Below are 16436 nucleotides of genomic sequence, written 5' to 3'. Positions count from 1 at the left end.
GAGGCGGCGGCTCCGCGCCCCCCGCGAGGGGCGCACACCGGCCCGGGACGCCCGGCGCCCTCACGGAGGGCCGCGGCACCTGCCGCTGGGGGCTGAGCGGCCGGCAGGGGGCGCTGCCCGACCGGAGCGCGCTCCCACCAATCGCCGCCTCTGGGCGCCGCGCCTGGGCGCTGATTGGTTGTTGTGCCGGGTGGGCGGGGTCTGGCAGTCGCGCCGCTGGGGCAGCCGCTCACCCCGGGTTGCGCCTTTCGAACGCCGAGAGGCGGCGAGAGAGCGGGGGCGGCTCTGCGAGGGACGGCGGGCGGCGGCCGGCGGTGAGTGTGCCCGGCCAGGGGGAAGCGGGGAGTGTTGCCCGGCCAGGGGTAGCAGGGACTGTACCCGGCCGTGGGGCTGCTGTGGTGTGCTGCCGGCTGTCTCCCCGCCCTGTGCCGGGATGCCTGTGAGGGGAGTCGGGGCTGTCCCGCCCCGGAGCGGGCCGGGTCCCGCCGGCCGCTGCCGCCCTCCGTGGTCCTTGTCTGCCAAACATCTTCCTGGTCCGCACCAGGGACTCGATGTCTTTGCAAAAGGTTAAAGGAGTTGACTTTTTTTCCCCGGTTAAACTGCCCTAGTTTAGTGGCGGGCCTTTTTCCCCCCATAGCTAGTGGAAGCTCATTCTCCTGAGTAGATTAGGTGCCTCTTCGTGGGTTTTTTCCTGCTATGGATATGTGTTCTTTTCTATTCTTGATGATACTGAGCTTAAAAAGAGGAGATGTGGTGTCTTACCGGAGAAACAACGTCAAGGCAACGTGAGGCAGAAGTTCTGCTCAATAATTGCTTTTTACGAATGATCATGTAAAATAAAAGCTTGCATAATGAGCTCGATAATGGTAATAAACTTGATAATGGTAAGCTCTTAATTAATGAGGCCAGTTATCGAACACAAATGGTCTTCTGCTGAAGTACAGCAGGAAGAAGATAGAGTTTAGGAGTTAAAGTTATCGAGTGAGCACAGCCCTAAGGGGACTCATGTAAATTTCAGACATCAGAATAGTCCTCTTAAATGATGAACTCTCATATAACTGGGGTAGAAGGAATGTTTGCTTGTTACACAGTGAGTCAAAGATTTGTGTATTAGATTGTATTGTGGCCTTTTAATAATTCCTTAAAGAAGTTATTTCCTGCATATCAGATGATACTTTGAAGATATTCTTAAACTATGTAGTTTGGGTATTTTTCCTGCTAAATTATGTACAATGATTTGAATCCAAAATAGCTGTAACATGAATATCCGTGTTCCATCCCACATGGGAATGTGAGCAATGCTGGCTGGGTGCTGGGTTACATTTGGATCATAACTGGTTCGAGTGCTCCCCCAGAGGTGTCTGACAGTGCATGTCTCTCATTTAAACTGCAAGTGTATTTTTGTGGGTTTGCTAACTGTCTCTGAATTGTAATTTACCTTTTTTTTTTTTTTTTTCTTTCACTGATAAAGGTAAACCTGCTCTTTAACTTAAAGAAGCCATCAATTACTACTTCTGGTATCCTTCAGTAACCTTTTTCTGCCTTGCTTTTGCATTTCACCTGAAGAGATGCTTCAGGCCTATGAATGTGAATACCAAACCCCAGTATTTTTATTTGGTTTGGTTTTCTTGCCTTTTTTTTTTTTTTCCCCACTGTAGTAGAAATGATGTGGGTGGGTGTATCTTCATAATGTGCTGTTCTACTGGTTTATTAAGGTAATTTAATCAGGATTACTGCATCATTTGATTCTAAATGATCTGAACTTGCAAAGAGGACCTTGTCCGTTCATGCTTCTCTCTGACAATTAACTCAGCCTTAAAAAGGAAACTTAGAGGAGCTATGAGTGAGCCTAATAACAAATGTGAATATCCTCACTGGGAAAAGAGCCCCACTTTGTCCTGTTGTTGCCTGTTCCTGCTGTGTTGCACTTAACCAACAGGAAGGAGTTTTGGTAAATTCCCCCAGGAACGAATATCTGTTAAAAGTGTAAACTTAAAGGAAGTGTGGAGCTTACCCAGAATCCAGAGAAGAGTTTCAGAAAGATTAAAAAAATGTACATCTCATTAATAGTTAAGTAGCTGTTAGCATTTTTATTAGAACTAAAGCTTATCCCTAGTATCTTATGGATATGCTCCGGGGAGAAAAAAACCCCCAATTTATCTCGAGTGTTTACATTATTAAATCAGCATGTCTTGATTAGTATTCCTTTCAGGTTCTATTTTTACAGTGATTGAATGTGTTGTTTTCAGGCTGCTGCTGAACAAAGTTCTGGCTGTTCTAGTTTTAAAGCCTTAAACTCATAATATTTGTATACTTTCCTGTGCTGTAACTATGGAATTTCCAAAACTCTTAATTGTTTTGCTTCAGCAGGCGGCTGGTAGGAGAGAGAGACCTGCTGCTGACAATGTCGAGGAGAAAGCTGGAGAATAAAAACCTTTCTGGCTTGCTGGCCACCTCTCTGCACACACCAATCAAGACAGAGAACTTCCACAATTTTTATATGCTTGAAGCAAAAGAGCTAGGAAGGTAAGGTTATTCCTATTTATTTTATTTGAGCAAGAGGAGTTTCTGCTGCAAGAAAATTCTCTGTATAACGAAGCAAACCTTTACGGCAGCAGATGGAGAATGAAGTAAGCCCCTCTCCTTCCCTGTCCTCTTCTTTGCATCACAGTGGGTTCTTTAGGGACCAGGAAAAGGGGCAGTGAGGCATAAGCTGCCAGCCTTTTCCATGTCAGAGAGATCTTGAGGGTTTCCATAGGCAGGTGGATTTGGGATTACCTTCCTTTGCCTGCCTGGCCCACACAGATTCCAGGGGGATGGCCTAAACAAGAGATGACATAGGGTGATACTGGAAGACAAAGAATGAGGATTTTGAGTTGGTGGTTCCAGGTGTTGGGGTGAGTTTTCTGAAGCCCAGAAAACAAAGACCTTTTCTGTCCCCTTCCCACCCTCAAGCAGTTACTCTTGAGTTTCAAACAATCTGCTGTTTCAGAGCAGTTCTGCAGCCTGCTTTCCTTGTTCTTGTTTGCAGCAGTAAAATAGGAAATAACAAAGCACCCAAAGCCTTGGTATTTATGACAGTGCTTCAGACAAACAAGCGAATATGTGTTTTGAAATCATAATAATCTATGAATTATTAATTCATACCTTGAAAGTACTCAGTGAATTGGGTGTAAAGCTGTGCAAACACGATGCTGTGATGGCAATCTCCCTGAGCAGGTCAGCCTCACAGCTGTGCCCTGCTGTGCTGCATAAGGATCCTTTGCACCTGCAGCTCCTTCTGTCAGCAGAGATGCTCCTCTGCATGTGCTCTGTGAGCTCTTCAGCCTTCATTGCTGTCTTGGGGTTTTTTTTCTGTTTTTCTAGCATGTGCTTTATCTGGTACACTTTTATAGAAGTGCACATTGCAACCCATAACTTTCTTCTTTTCTTAACTTCTGTCAGCTCAGCTTTTGAATTCTAAGCTCTACAGAAGCAGTTTATATGCAGCACCCTCTAGAACTCAGGTATTGTTCCGACGCTGGATTTACCAACTCTACAAACTTGTGAGATCGTGTCTAAAGCAAACAAAAGTGTAGATTTTGTGTGAATTCCAAAACAGAGTTTTAAATTTTTTCCGTGCATGCAAAACCAGGCTTAACAAAATAAGTGCCAAAATGCAAAGAAAACGAAAGTAGAACTCTGTTTGACAAACATATTTGTGATTTCTCCTGGCCTAACTACGTGTGTATTTTTTTCATGTTTTTAAGTGTATAAATGCTTTTCAAGTGATGTAAAACCCCTCTTTTCTTTGTAAGCTCTCTAAAGGGTTCAATATGCTTTAATTTTCACTTGCAATTTTCTTTTTCCTGCTGAGATTAGGCAGTAAATAGTTCCCTTGTTCTCTGCTTCAGCTTCCCAAGCCCCATTTCTTTCTCCCACACCCTTATCTGTTGGGTCCTTTGGTATTTAAGACACTGACTCACGAAGCTGGCAGGTGAGGTTCTGTTTTGTGGGTTAAGTAGTTCTGTCCCTGGTGTGTGCCTGGCTTGGCTTCTTTTGAAGCTGTTGCATTTCTGTGGTTTGTGAAATAGGAAAACATCCTGAAATCAGTTTTTCTTGCAGAGCTGAGCTGTGAGGGGGGGGTGGTTACACGGGGGGAACTGCTCCCCTTGCGACAGTGCAGCGCTTCCGAGCTGATGGGTTTGTGTCTCTGCAGCAATTTCCACTGCTCTGAAAGGCTTTCCTACCTTATTTTTTTGTCTTAATTGTTGCCTTAGTTGGTACCCTACTAACAAACAAGTGGAAATTCTTACATCTCAAATCTGGAAATATCAGTGACCCTTCAAAGTTGTTAAACCCGCAGCAAGCACAAGGAAGATGTGCCAAAACTACTGGGGAAGATCTCGCTGTTCTCATGAAACTCAGCTGGTTCCCCTTTGTTAATTTTAGGGACACTTTGGTGGCTGGCAGGGTTGATGAGATGCTAAAAAGAGAATGTGAGCTGGAGGGGGGGGCAATGTTTTTTACTTGGGTATGTTGTGAAATTGAGCTCAGTAACTTCAGATTCTCTGCAGTAACAGCCCGGGTTCACAGTTGGGAAAGAGCGTCCCAGGCTTACAAAAGCTGCTCAGGGTGAAGAGTGTGTGTGCATCAGGCTAAATAACTTTCACCTCTAAGGTTTAGTGCTTTCAAAAAGGGATGGAGGAAATCTGCAACTAATTGATGTTGAAATAAATGATGACAGAAGGCCTGTTTTGTTGAATTTATTTTTATCTAGCAGTATGATTCAGAGTCATCTTTAAATATCTAATAATTCAGGCACTTTTGTACAGTTATTCGCAAATGAAAATTGATTTTTTGCATGAGGTGCTCATCCCTGTTTTAATTAAATACTAAAGTCTAGATTTTTTCAAAAAATACTTTTTTTTTTGTAAAAGAAATATTCCTTTTAAGCACTGGGACTTTCGCACCAGAAGAAAGGCAAAGCCTGCAAAGCAATGTGGTATTTTCTACTAAAGAAGCTTTAAAGAACACAGCTCGGACAGCTCGTTCTGAGTCGTTACTCCGTTTGTTCTTACTATGCTGTGGTAACAAAACATAGAAGTGGACAGGCTTTTTTTTTTGAAGAGATAAACGTAGATTGTGCACTTTGTACATAGCTTGATACTGTTTTTAGAACTTTACTCACAGTTTGTTGCAGCCTTTCAATTTGTGTTTTTGTAAATAAGGTTTCTTGTACCATTTGAAAGCACTTTGCATGTATGCGACCAGGCATTTCTGGGAATACAATATCAGTGGTTATAAAATTGGCTTTTTCAGGAGTTTATAACTTGGCTTAAAAAAACCTGCATTTTTTCCTTCTAGTTTTTTTAAAGATCGGCTTGGTGTTTTAACTACAGTATGTGGTTTTCTTCTAAAAACATTTCCGTGCCAAAATATGGTTTTGTTTCCATACCTAAACAGTTGGCTAGGAAATAAAGCAGCACGCTTTGTCTAACTGTAATTGAGGAAGAGAATGCTAAGTAGTGGCTGCTTTTCTATTAAGGTGTTTTGAAACATTTTGCAGATACCTGGGATTTTTGTAGCAGTACTGCATGGTTTGTGGAAGGAAATCCCCTTGTGACTAAATTTTTTTTTCACTGAGAACCTCCTGCCGCACCCGTGCATTTAAATGTGCTTTGTCTTCTCTGTGCATTCTCTGCATTTCACAGGAGTTTGCTTTGTTTATTGTTGTCCTGTAGGTGTTGGAATGAGGTTGAGGCTTTTCTAGTATCTTGCCGACCTGGACAGCCTTGTAGGCCTCATGGCTGGCCCTGCTTTAAGCAGGAGGTTTTTAGAGACCTTCAGAAGTCCTTTCCAATCGAATTATTCTGTGACCTGACAGTGAGAATGTCCCTGTAACCTGATACTCTGATTTAATGTTTAGCTAGGCTGTGTAAAGGGAATTTTACTGGGTCTCACCAGAGCTTCATCTAGCTTAGTATCCTTCTACAGTGTCTGCAAGTGAATGTTCAGGAAACAGTGTAAGAACAGGCCAAGCGTGGCATTTCCCAATACATTTTTTGCTTGTTTGTTTCCAATTATTTGCTGTGTCTTCCTATTTTTAATGTTAATTTATGCACTTTTGATTTCCTGCCTCTCAACGTTTTCCCTTTTATTTTGTAGAGGAAGATGTGCTGTGGTTAGAAAATGTGTAGCTAAATCCACAGGCCAAGAGTATGCAGCCAAATTTTTAAAGAAAAGAAGAAGAGGTCAAGACTGCAAAGCAGAGATTCTGCATGAAATTGCTGTCCTTGAATTAATGAAATCCAACCCTCGCATAGTTAATCTCCATGAAGTCTATGAAACAGCAAATGAAATCATCTTGGTGTTGGAGTAGTGAGTATGCCTTCATCTCATGTTTGTAGGAGCAAGTCTTTCAGTATATTCATTAATAATAATTAATATATTAATTTTTTGCATGAGTTGGCTGAATGCCCAGAAGAATTGCAACAGTACCCTGTACACATTATGCTAACCTTTCATTATAATATACTTTGTATTTTTCCTTTAAGAATGTTTCAGGCAAGCTGACTGGAAATAATGTTCTTGGAATACCATAGAAGGTCCTGAGTGCTTTGATGCAACTTAAATCACAAAAAAAAAAAAAAAAAAAAAAGTCACTGATAACCAAGTACACAGATTTCAAAGAGGTTGAGCACATCCATGCCTGTGAACTTCAAGTTAGCACTTGACATTTTTTGGTGACTGAAGACTTACAGTTACTTTGCTTGTTTTGAGCTCCTGAATGCAGTGGTTTTGTTGTTTTAAAACTAACTTTTGGAGCAGTTTCCTTAAAAGAAATCCCATATTTTTATGTGTGTCCCCAAAGCTTCTTATTAACTCTGAAAAATAAGTTTAATTTGGGAACTGAATTTGAATTATCTAATGTATTTGTTGTATGTGTAAACTTCAGTGTGGAATGTAGGGAACAAAAATACAGGCTGTGAAATTAGTTCTTTCTAAGCTTTAAGGTTCATGTACAGAGTTTTTGAAGTGCTGTTAATGGTGGTCTCCTTACACCAGGATATATTCTTTGGAAAATTTGAAGGAATTTAGCTAAATTCTATCTTAAAAAGCTTTTTTTTTCCCTGGAGCTAGATGACCCCTAACATATTATTTGTTGTTCTAAGGCTTTTTTTTTTTTTTTTGCAAATGCTTTTCTGCAGAGCTTTTAGCTCTTTACTCATGCAGACCATAATGTTACTTGAGCACAGGAATAATACTGTGGGAGCCAGTTGAAATCCATGGCATCCTCTGCCCTTCCCCTCATGTCCATGTTGCCATAAAGTCACCTAGGGGAGGCATTACTGACACCTCACTTAACCTCAGCAGGTTTGTGGCTGTTTTCATTCCTTTTGTCCATTATCTGACTTTTTAATAGACTTTCATTTTGTTAGCAGTGGAGTTTAGGCTCAGTGATCTGTAGTTTTGGGGAATCTGTAGTTTTGAGTTTCATCCTTGAGAGAGAGACTTGAGGCACTTAGAGCAGGCCGAGTAATGATCTCAAACCCAGCCTGGAAGGAGACAGCTGACACTGCAGCCAAGTGTAGGAATAACTCATAAACCACAGGAACACAGACATTTCCATGCTGCTTTGCATTGCTCTGAATTATGAACTGGTCTCATGGAATTTAGATTTGACTTGAAAAGAAAGGCTTCTTTGATTAGGGACTGATGATAGAACTCTACTTCTGGAAGGCATCTTCCCCCTTGCTTGAGGGGACCAGAGCATTAGGAGGTTGCCAGTCAAAGTGCTTTTTGCTGTCTCAACTGCTGTTTCAGGCTATAGGGAAAGAAAAAGCATCATCAGATTTTTTTTCCCGTTTTCTAAGTGTTTATATTAAGTGTTTTAGCATAGATGTGTAAAAAAAAATATTCCCAGCCTCTCTGATATTACAGCTATATTTTAGATAAATAGGTGCTATTGAAAACATTTTTCCTCACTTAAGCTTTGAAATTTAAACCTAATACATAGGTGTTCTTCAATGTGTTTCAGTGCTGCTGGAGGAGAAATATTTGACTTGTGTGTCCCAGATCTGGATGACAGAATTTGTGAAAGGGATATTGTAAGGCTGATAAGGCAGATACTTGAAGGACTTTGCTGCTTGCACGCAAACAATATTGTTCATCTTGATTTGAAGGTGAGGCTGCAGCAGGCTTTGTTTTAGCACTTTATCTTCGGTTTATTATGTTCTTCAAAGTCATTTGTTAAATTCATTAAAAAGATGAAGAGAAAATGGAGATTAAATTATATTAAAGTGCAACTAAAAGGATAGAGATTAAATATTTTTGAATAACATTTAGCAGTGAGTATTGCATAATAGAAGCTGAAGTGTCATTTAGTACATTGGGCTTTTTTTCCAGATTGTATTTTATTAATTAGGAATGCAATATTTTCTATTCTAGCCTCAAAATATTTTGCTGAGCAGCGTCAACCCTCTTGGTGATGTAAAAATTGTAGATTTTGGAATGTCCCGGAAGTTGGAGAATTCCAGTGAGCTGCGGCATATCATGGGAACCACAGAATATCTTGGTATGGAAGGGCTGCTTCACAACATCTCCTGGGCTTTTGAGAGAAAAGGAACGTTCATGTAGCACACTTAGCAGCTTACAAGCTGATAAGGAACGCCACAGGACAAGGCAACATGTTTTGAGCTGCTCTTTTTTAAAAGCAGTCAACAAATGTTTGCTCCAAACAATCCCGAATTGTATCAATTAAGTGCACCTCTCAGTTTTATACTGTAGTATTTGCTGTGCTACAAGCAGTTAAATTGTTCTGATTAGAATTGAAATACAGCATTAGCATGCACAAAGAAATGTTCTTTGAATTAATGTAACATCTTGAATGTTATTCAATATGATGATTGAATGAGATTAAAATATTCCTCGGAAAGGGAAAGATGGCTGTTAACGCTTGGCCCTCTCTGAGGGACAAGTTTGCTTCATGACTTGCCAACACTCGGTGTTAAGAGCACTTCATTCTGCAGTGAATAACTTGTTACCTAGCCTATGCTAACAGCCACTGATCCTAAAATTGGCTTGGTCATCTTGTTTTGCAGTTCTAACATGCTGAAGGGTTTATGCATTCCCCTTAAAAAGCTGTATAATTCAAAACCTCTTAGGAGAAAAATTGATGTGCTGGCATCTGTTTAGAACACATCTTGAAACTTGGATAAACTTCAGGCCATGCAGTGCCACTTTGGTGTGAACCAAGTAAACATCCGTGTCTAGGCAAACGGAAATGACTTTTTGCCATCCTTGTGGCTTGGAAATAATAAACCTAATTATTGAAACTGCATGTTGAGTCTCATAATAATGGTTGGCAAAAGAATGCCAGAAATGTAGTGTATGATTCAAGGCCGTTCGAATAAGATATTTATTAAAGCATCTTTCTTCTCCCCATCTCTTTAGCTCCAGAAATCTTGAACTATGATCCTATTACCACAGCTACAGACATGTGGTAGGTTTTATCTTCATTTTACTGAGATTTGGTGGGACCCCTTAACAATCTAAGGGCCTGACGCAGTTTCATCTGGCTTCCAAGGATCCCCTTCTGCTGGTGGGCTGGCTGAAAGCAGGACGGGGGGATGGGAGGGAAGAAGTGCTCAGGATATAACTCAGGGCTTACACAGGAGTTCATGGGTCTGTTGCACACTTAGTGAGGAATGCAGGTGGCCTCTGAGCCTGAAGGATAGGTGTTTGTTCTGAGGGAATAACAGCAGTGGCTGGATAACATACTTCAGGTATTACTTCCTCCTGGGTGACATGCTTCAGATATTAGCTACTCTAGGACACTTCCCTCCCCACTTTTACATTGTTAAATATTTTTATACAAATTATAAGAAGGATGTAAACTTCCTACTTATTTTTAGAGAAATATCTGCAGAATGAATCATGAAAAATGACGAGTACCATGTACTGACCCACAACTTCCTTGTGGCTTTTTAATTTTATGAGCTATGTTGAAAACTAGCTTTGAAATGGTTCCTTTAAAACATAAAATCTTCAGCATCTTAATTAAAATTCACTGTTAAAAGTTGCCAATTGCTCCTTTGAAATCCTCAACTCATAATAGTAACTAAATGTGTTCATGAATGTTTTTTAATCACATATTACTTGTCTGCTTTTGTGGGAAGACATAAAAAAACCCTCTTGATGCTCTGCTCACAATGACAAACCCAGCAGGTGCATGTTTGCACACTAATGAGTACTAAAATCTGATCTATCAGAATGATCTATCTAAAAATGTTTTTATTACGCATCAAGAAACCATCTTTAGATTTATAATAGATTGCATGATCTGTGGTACTCATGTTCATGTTCTTGCGAGGAACATCTCAGGTAGAGGAGATTGTAACACAACTCAGATGTCAAATGTACACAGAGGTTGATCTAAAGTCTTTGCTCTGTCAGCCAGAATTGCAGTGAAAGATGTGGTGTATTTGCATTCAGATTAGAATGTCTGTCTTTTTTGCGGCCCTATCATTCAGTATTGCCATATGTCCCAAGAGTGGGCTGTGTAAAAGTGGTATTTCCTTTTCTTATCAATCTGAGTAGGAAGAAAAGGGTATATTGAACTTAAACAGTTTTCAAAAATCCCTTCATTGAGATACATACACACATACCTTTCATTGTGTGTATGTGCAGTCATGCTTGAATCACATAAAACTGAGGTGCAGCATGTTTGCTGTAATTCTGAGTGTGGGATATGTCAGGAAGTTTGATCTGCAGCACAATAAATACATGCAAGGTGTATTGTTTAGATTCTCTAGGAGGTTTATACATTGTGTTCTTATCTCAGGAACATCGGTGTCATCTCATACATGCTGCTGACACAAGAATCTCCATTCGTGGGAGCTGATGTTCAAGAAACTTACCTTAATATATCTCAAGTTAATGTGGATTATTCAGAAGAAACTTTTTCATCAGTTTCACAGCCTGCAAAAGACTTCATTCAAAAACTTCTCATAAAAAATCCAGAGTAAGTAGCACACTCCTCCAGGCAAGAATCCTAAATTTGTGGAGCACCTAGAAAAAGTGAATGTTAATTTATGTACCTAATCTCACTAATAGGATCAGATGGATATTTCACAATGCATTGGTATTTTTAACTGGATGTTTAAAAGTGCAGGTTTATGCTTCTCCAGGAGAATCTTGGATTCAATGTCTGGCTAAAATTGTCAGATACTATTTTTATGGATAATGTTATTATTAGTCAGGCTTGTTCTTTGAGGTTTTTTTGGTTTGAGTTTCTTTATATTTTCTTTCAGATGACAAGTTTTGAACAGATTTTATTGAAGTATACTCTAGAAAGAGTGCAGACAAACATTATTTTCTATAATTATTGTAGTTTGGCAAGGCAATGCACTCTCTTTGCAGTGCTTTCTTGTTTCCTGACTTACCTTTATCTATTTACTTAAATACATCTCTCATTATATATTTGTACTTGGTGGTGTTTTGCCTTGTTCTGTCTTCTAAGATGTTCTCAATCCAAAGTGAAAATTTTTTTGGAGTTAAGGCACACTCTCTTAACTCTGCGTTCTTCAGGAGTTCAGACTCTAATTGAGACCTTGAAAAGTAGCTAAACTTTGAGAAGTGAGCTGGTCAGATATTACTGATTGCAGTGCTAGATATTGTCACCTGTGGTGAGACAGTAATCCTTGTCATCTTCAGAGAGCTTCCAGCAGGCAGGAGGGACCCTGCTTGGCTGAGAGGGGCTCTTGGATACAGGGAGACAATAGGAGGCGATTCCTGGGACGTGCCTGCTCTGAGACAATAAGGACTCCATAGAAAGTCATGTCTGAAGGCCCCTTCCTGTCTTAACATCTCACATGCAGGGTTTGTCAGGATCTGAAAGGATTTCCTAAACCCCAGTGTCATTAGGGAATCTTGTCTTTCGTGTTTGTGGAGCACCTAGAAAAAAGGAATCAAAGATGAAGAACCTGCTTTGATAACTCCTAGTGTGGACCTGTGGGATATTCAACATTCTGTCACAACTACTACTGGCTTTCTCCTGAGCATCTCAAGAGTCTTCATTATATCCTCAAAAGAGTTACACTTCTCTGAATGAAAAATATTTCCATCTTCTGGTGGACTTAGGGACAAGTTGCGGGCTCTATTGCCTTGGAGCCAGTTTTCTGGCAAGTTCTGTGCAAGTTAACAGTGCAGAATACAGTTCTAACTTGCAGTAGTGCTGTACTAGGGTATCCAGAGGAGCAGTTTTCTATTTGTTATTGTTTCAATTTGTTTGGTTGGATGTACATTTTGAAAGGGTTTATGCCAGGTGCATTGCAAGAGTGAAACACTAGAAAATGTCAGAGTTGATGACATCCTGTTAACTTGGCTATCCTTGAAAGCATAATGACTGAATATTCATGAGCCTCACTACTTATGGTCTGTATAAAACATATGACTTTAAAAGCAAAAGCAAATGTGCCCATTTATGTATACCGTGTTGAAAACATCCCAGGGGACCATGTTGAAAACATTCCCAGGGAACCATGTTGAAAACATTCCCAGGGACTGTGTTCCTTGTTCTGATGAAAGCTTTAGGGTAATCCATCAACTAATTTAGATGCATGTAGCCAATTCTGAACTGTTTTGTAGCAGCTGAGGTAGGGGTGAAAACACACCAATATGGACTCTTCAGTGCCAGTTTTGCTGAGGATTTGTAGCATCAGAGCTATTTTAGTTCTTTGGTGTTGGTGACAGTGACTGAAGCCCCTTTCCCTTTCTCCTCCCAAAGGGACAGGCCCACCGCCGCCGACTGTCTCTCCCACTGGTGGTTGCAGCAAGGGGAGCTCACGCTCCCGTGCAGCCCTGAGGAAACCTGCTGCTCCTCTCAGCTGCCAGGACACACAACAAAGTGCTCAGAAGAGAGGAGTGTAAAATCCAGCTGCAATGGCAGCTGCAGCGACAAGGAGGACAAGGAGAACATTCCAGAGGACAGCAGCACGCTCTCCAAACGCTTCCGCTTCGACGATTCGTTGCAGTACCCCCAAGAGTTCATGACAGACTTGGTGTGTTAATGTGCAATACAGACTTGGCATGAAATGAACTCAGCATAATCTGTTCCAGTGGTGAAAAAAGGATTCTGGCTTGCCAATTCATGCAGCATTGGCATACTGGAAATGCACTTTGATTCTTTTATGCTGGTGCCTCCTTTTCTATCCATTGCTGGCAGTGGATTTAACTCCTGAGGGATTGGAGTTGTTGCGCCAATAAAATGAATTATTTTTTTTAAGAAGATATAATTAAATATTTTTGCACTTTTCAAGTTCTAGTCAAAAGATGATGCTAGAGTGAACAAACTGAAACCTGCAAATGAGTTTAAATATAGTCTTTGCCAAAGAGTGGTTGAACACATGCATGCTTTTAGGACTACCCTTAGTAAGAAATTGGGGAGGGAAGAAGGGAATCTGAATCTTGCTGGTTTACTGGAGTTGCTTGCTGCCACTTTAAATAGAGGCTAAATTTGTTATGTATTGGGACCATGGTACATCTGTTGGGGCCATTTGGAAACCTGTTTTCTCTTTAGGATCACTAGTAGTTCTGCCTTATAGATCTGGTCCACTTGGGCATTACTATGCATATTCTGCGGGGTTATGCTGCTTTGGACCTCTGCAACACTTGGCATAGAAAACAGGTAGATTGTCAGTCCTTGTGGTCCTTGGCTTCTTACTATAAATTACATTTGAAGATGAGGTTGCTATGCTGATGTGAATATTTGAACTTGGTGGTTTGCTTTTATCAAACCTCTGAAATAGTATAACCTACCTGTCTTGATTTTTCCTTTAAAAAAATTTCCCAAAACAATCGCCCCCAAAAAACCCCACAGAAACAAGCCCCAAAACACAAAGCCTCCAGTTAAAAGTAGTAAAACTGAGTAAACTGAAAATGACCATTTTTTGCCAGTGAAACTGCAATTAACAACTTTTCTCCGTGCCCCTCTAAAGTAGAAGTGCATCTTGCTGTCAACTATTGTTGCCCACAATTACTCAGCTTCATGCCTGCTCTGAGAAATGGACTGCAGTGTGTTAGAATTTAAAGACAAACTACCTAATAATTGTTTTAAGCCTTTAAAATTGGTTTGGTTAGTGGTATTTTTTAAAGTTCTGTGCCTTCCACTCTCACTTGTTCCTGGCTCTGTGGTAATAATGCCTGTGTCAAGTTTTGTCTTAGAGCAAATGCCAGTTGTGCCTTAGCAGCCTGAAACTGTTAATATAAGCCCCTTAGTCATAACAGAGGCTGGAAGCCTTTTGGGGCTTTTTATTAAAACTCTTACAGATATTTTGAAAGTAAATGCCACTTTAAAATATTTTGGGATTTTCCACTCCTCAAAGCTTAAATTTAATTGTCTTTGAATTGGATTTGTTTTCTGTAATAAAATACCACAATCTGATAATCTTTTTCAAGCGTGCCTGTGGATTTGTCAGTAGTTGGGCAGATTGGCATTTTGGAATATGACTGGGAGGTGAACCTGATGAGTGGTAAAAGGTTGTGTTTTATCTTTCTTCACACAAGGAAAGAACAGGTTTTTCCCAGATTTCAGCATAAGAGTCACTATAATGCATGAGGGGATTCAGGACTTGTCTTGGTTTGGAGGGATGCTCACCTTGACAAGTAGAAAGCAGACTGAGGTGTAAGGCATGTAAAACTTCTCATCTCGTGTTTGTCAGAAGAAGTTCTCAAAGACCTAATTTCATGTGAAATGAAGTTAACAGGTTTGTTCAGCAGGGACCAGCTCTGAAAGCTTTGTGTGAGTGAACCACCCTGAGTCTCCTCTGTGTATTAATTCTCATGGTGCTTTTTTCAGTGGTACTGACTGGATATAGAATTACAGAATTACATTGCAGGAGGCAGCTGTTGGATTGTGCTCAGGTACTTTACACCCTTACTTTTCAAAGTCCTTGACTTTTAGCAGTTGGAATCTCACCTGACCTTTTGATACTTTTTTTCCACCATCATTGACTCCAGTTTGAACCGGGTAAGTTAAAAACGCAAATTATTTGATACATATGTAGAAGTTAAAGTTCACTTAAGATAAAGAAGAAAATGCCAAAAAGCTGTGTAGATAAAGGTAAAAAAGAATGTGAAAAACATGTTATTATTTAAAATTTTTCCAAAATGTTCCTGAATTGAAATTACAGCTGTTTTTTAGCATATGGAAAATAAAGCTGATAGGCTATGCCAGCACTTTATGACAAAGCTGTTATTCCTTAAGATTTTTATCACAGTATCTGATGTTTACATTTCTTACTACTTTAGCGCTAACTTATCTTTAAATCTTTAAATAATTAAAAATTGATTTCATCCAAAGAATTTTAGTTTTGAAGACTTTATTTGTATTTTATATATACTTAAAATATACCGTGAATCAGACTTTTTTTGGATAAGTACATCTGATTTATTTTAAAATAATATTGGTGTACAAATTAATTCCAATTGAATGGAAATGCATAAATTGTAAGCAACTGTGAGTCTGTTTTGCTTCCTGCCATATTACTGGGACTTTCCACGTGTGAATGAATGGTGAGTAAAATTTTCAGATGACTGAAGTCATACTTCTCTGCAGTTCATTACCTTTTTATATTAAAAAAATAAATAAACTTTGCCACTTTTTCAAAACTTCCATGTTTTTGTTTATTCACAGAATCAGAGGCTGGTTGAGGTTGGGAGGGACCTCTGGAAGTCATGTTGTCCAAGCCCCCTGCTCCAGCCATCCCATCTAGGCCTTGTTGGCCAGAACATTATCTAGATGGCTTTGGATCTCCAAGGAAGGACGCTCTGTCTGCCTGGGCCACCTGCTGCAGTTCTCAGTCAGCCTCACAGTAGAAGTATGTTCTTGTGCTCAGATGGAACCTCACGTGTTCAGTGTGTGCCCACTCCCTCTTGTGCTGTCACTGGGCATCACTGACAGAGCCTGGTTCCATCTTCTTTGCTCCCCCTCTTCAGATGATGATAAGTGCTGAAAAGAGTCTCCGTGAGCTTTCTTCTGTCTAAACAATGCCTGCTGCCTCATCCTTTCCTTGTAAGAGAGGTGCTGCAGTCCCTTAGTGGCCTTTGCCTGGCCTTCCAGCTCTGTGTGTCACACTGGGCACTGCTCCTGTGTGAGTGAAGGGAAGGATCACCTCTGTCACCCTGCTGGTGCAGCCCACGCCATCAGCCCTCTCTGGGGCACGTTGCTGCCTCCTGTTCAGCTCCAGGAGCCCAGGGCCTTCTCTGCAAAGGCGTTTTCCCAGCTGGATGGCTTCAGGTTGTATCAGTGAATGGGGCTGTTCCTCCACAGCCCATTTCTTCAGCCTGCAGAGGTCCCTGTGAATGGCAGCAGGACCCACAGGTGTATCAACCACTCACGGTTTTGTGTCCCCTGCAGCTTGCCAAGAGCATGCTCTGCCCATCATCATAAACCA

The 16436-nt window shown here is 40.7% G+C and overlaps 1 protein-coding gene across 4 annotated transcripts; it reads left to right on the top strand.

Moving 5' to 3' along the window:
- The first annotated feature begins 248 nt into the window (after window positions 1-248).
- On the top strand, window positions 249-15651 carry STK17B (serine/threonine kinase 17b). 4 transcript variants are annotated; one of them, XM_066189614.1, is made up of 8 exons: window positions 249-314; window positions 2371-2526; window positions 6148-6360; window positions 8021-8165; window positions 8431-8557; window positions 9436-9484; window positions 10826-11005; window positions 12770-15651. In XM_066189614.1, the coding sequence occupies exons 2-8, from the start codon at window positions 2405-2407 to the stop codon at window positions 13050-13052; spliced, it is 1119 nt and encodes a 372-aa protein (XP_066045711.1). In that variant the 5' UTR covers window positions 249-314; window positions 2371-2404; the 3' UTR covers window positions 13053-15651. The 4 variants fall into 4 exon arrangements, with proteins under 4 accessions (XP_066045711.1, XP_066045712.1, XP_066045713.1 ...); XM_066189615.1 differs by having other exon boundaries at window positions 2368-2526; XM_066189616.1 differs by lacking the exons at window positions 249-314; window positions 2371-2526 and adding an exon at window positions 3394-3506.
- Window positions 15652-16436: the final 785 nt, after the last annotated feature.

This window comes from Chamaea fasciata, unplaced genomic scaffold, assembly GCF_029207755.1.
Source record: "Chamaea fasciata isolate MVZ Bird 193981 ecotype frontalis unplaced genomic scaffold, bChaFas1.0.hap1 SCAF_8, whole genome shotgun sequence".
NCBI lineage: Eukaryota > Metazoa > Chordata > Aves > Passeriformes > Sylviidae > Chamaea > Chamaea fasciata.
This window is presented reverse-complemented; position numbering and strand designations above follow the sequence as displayed.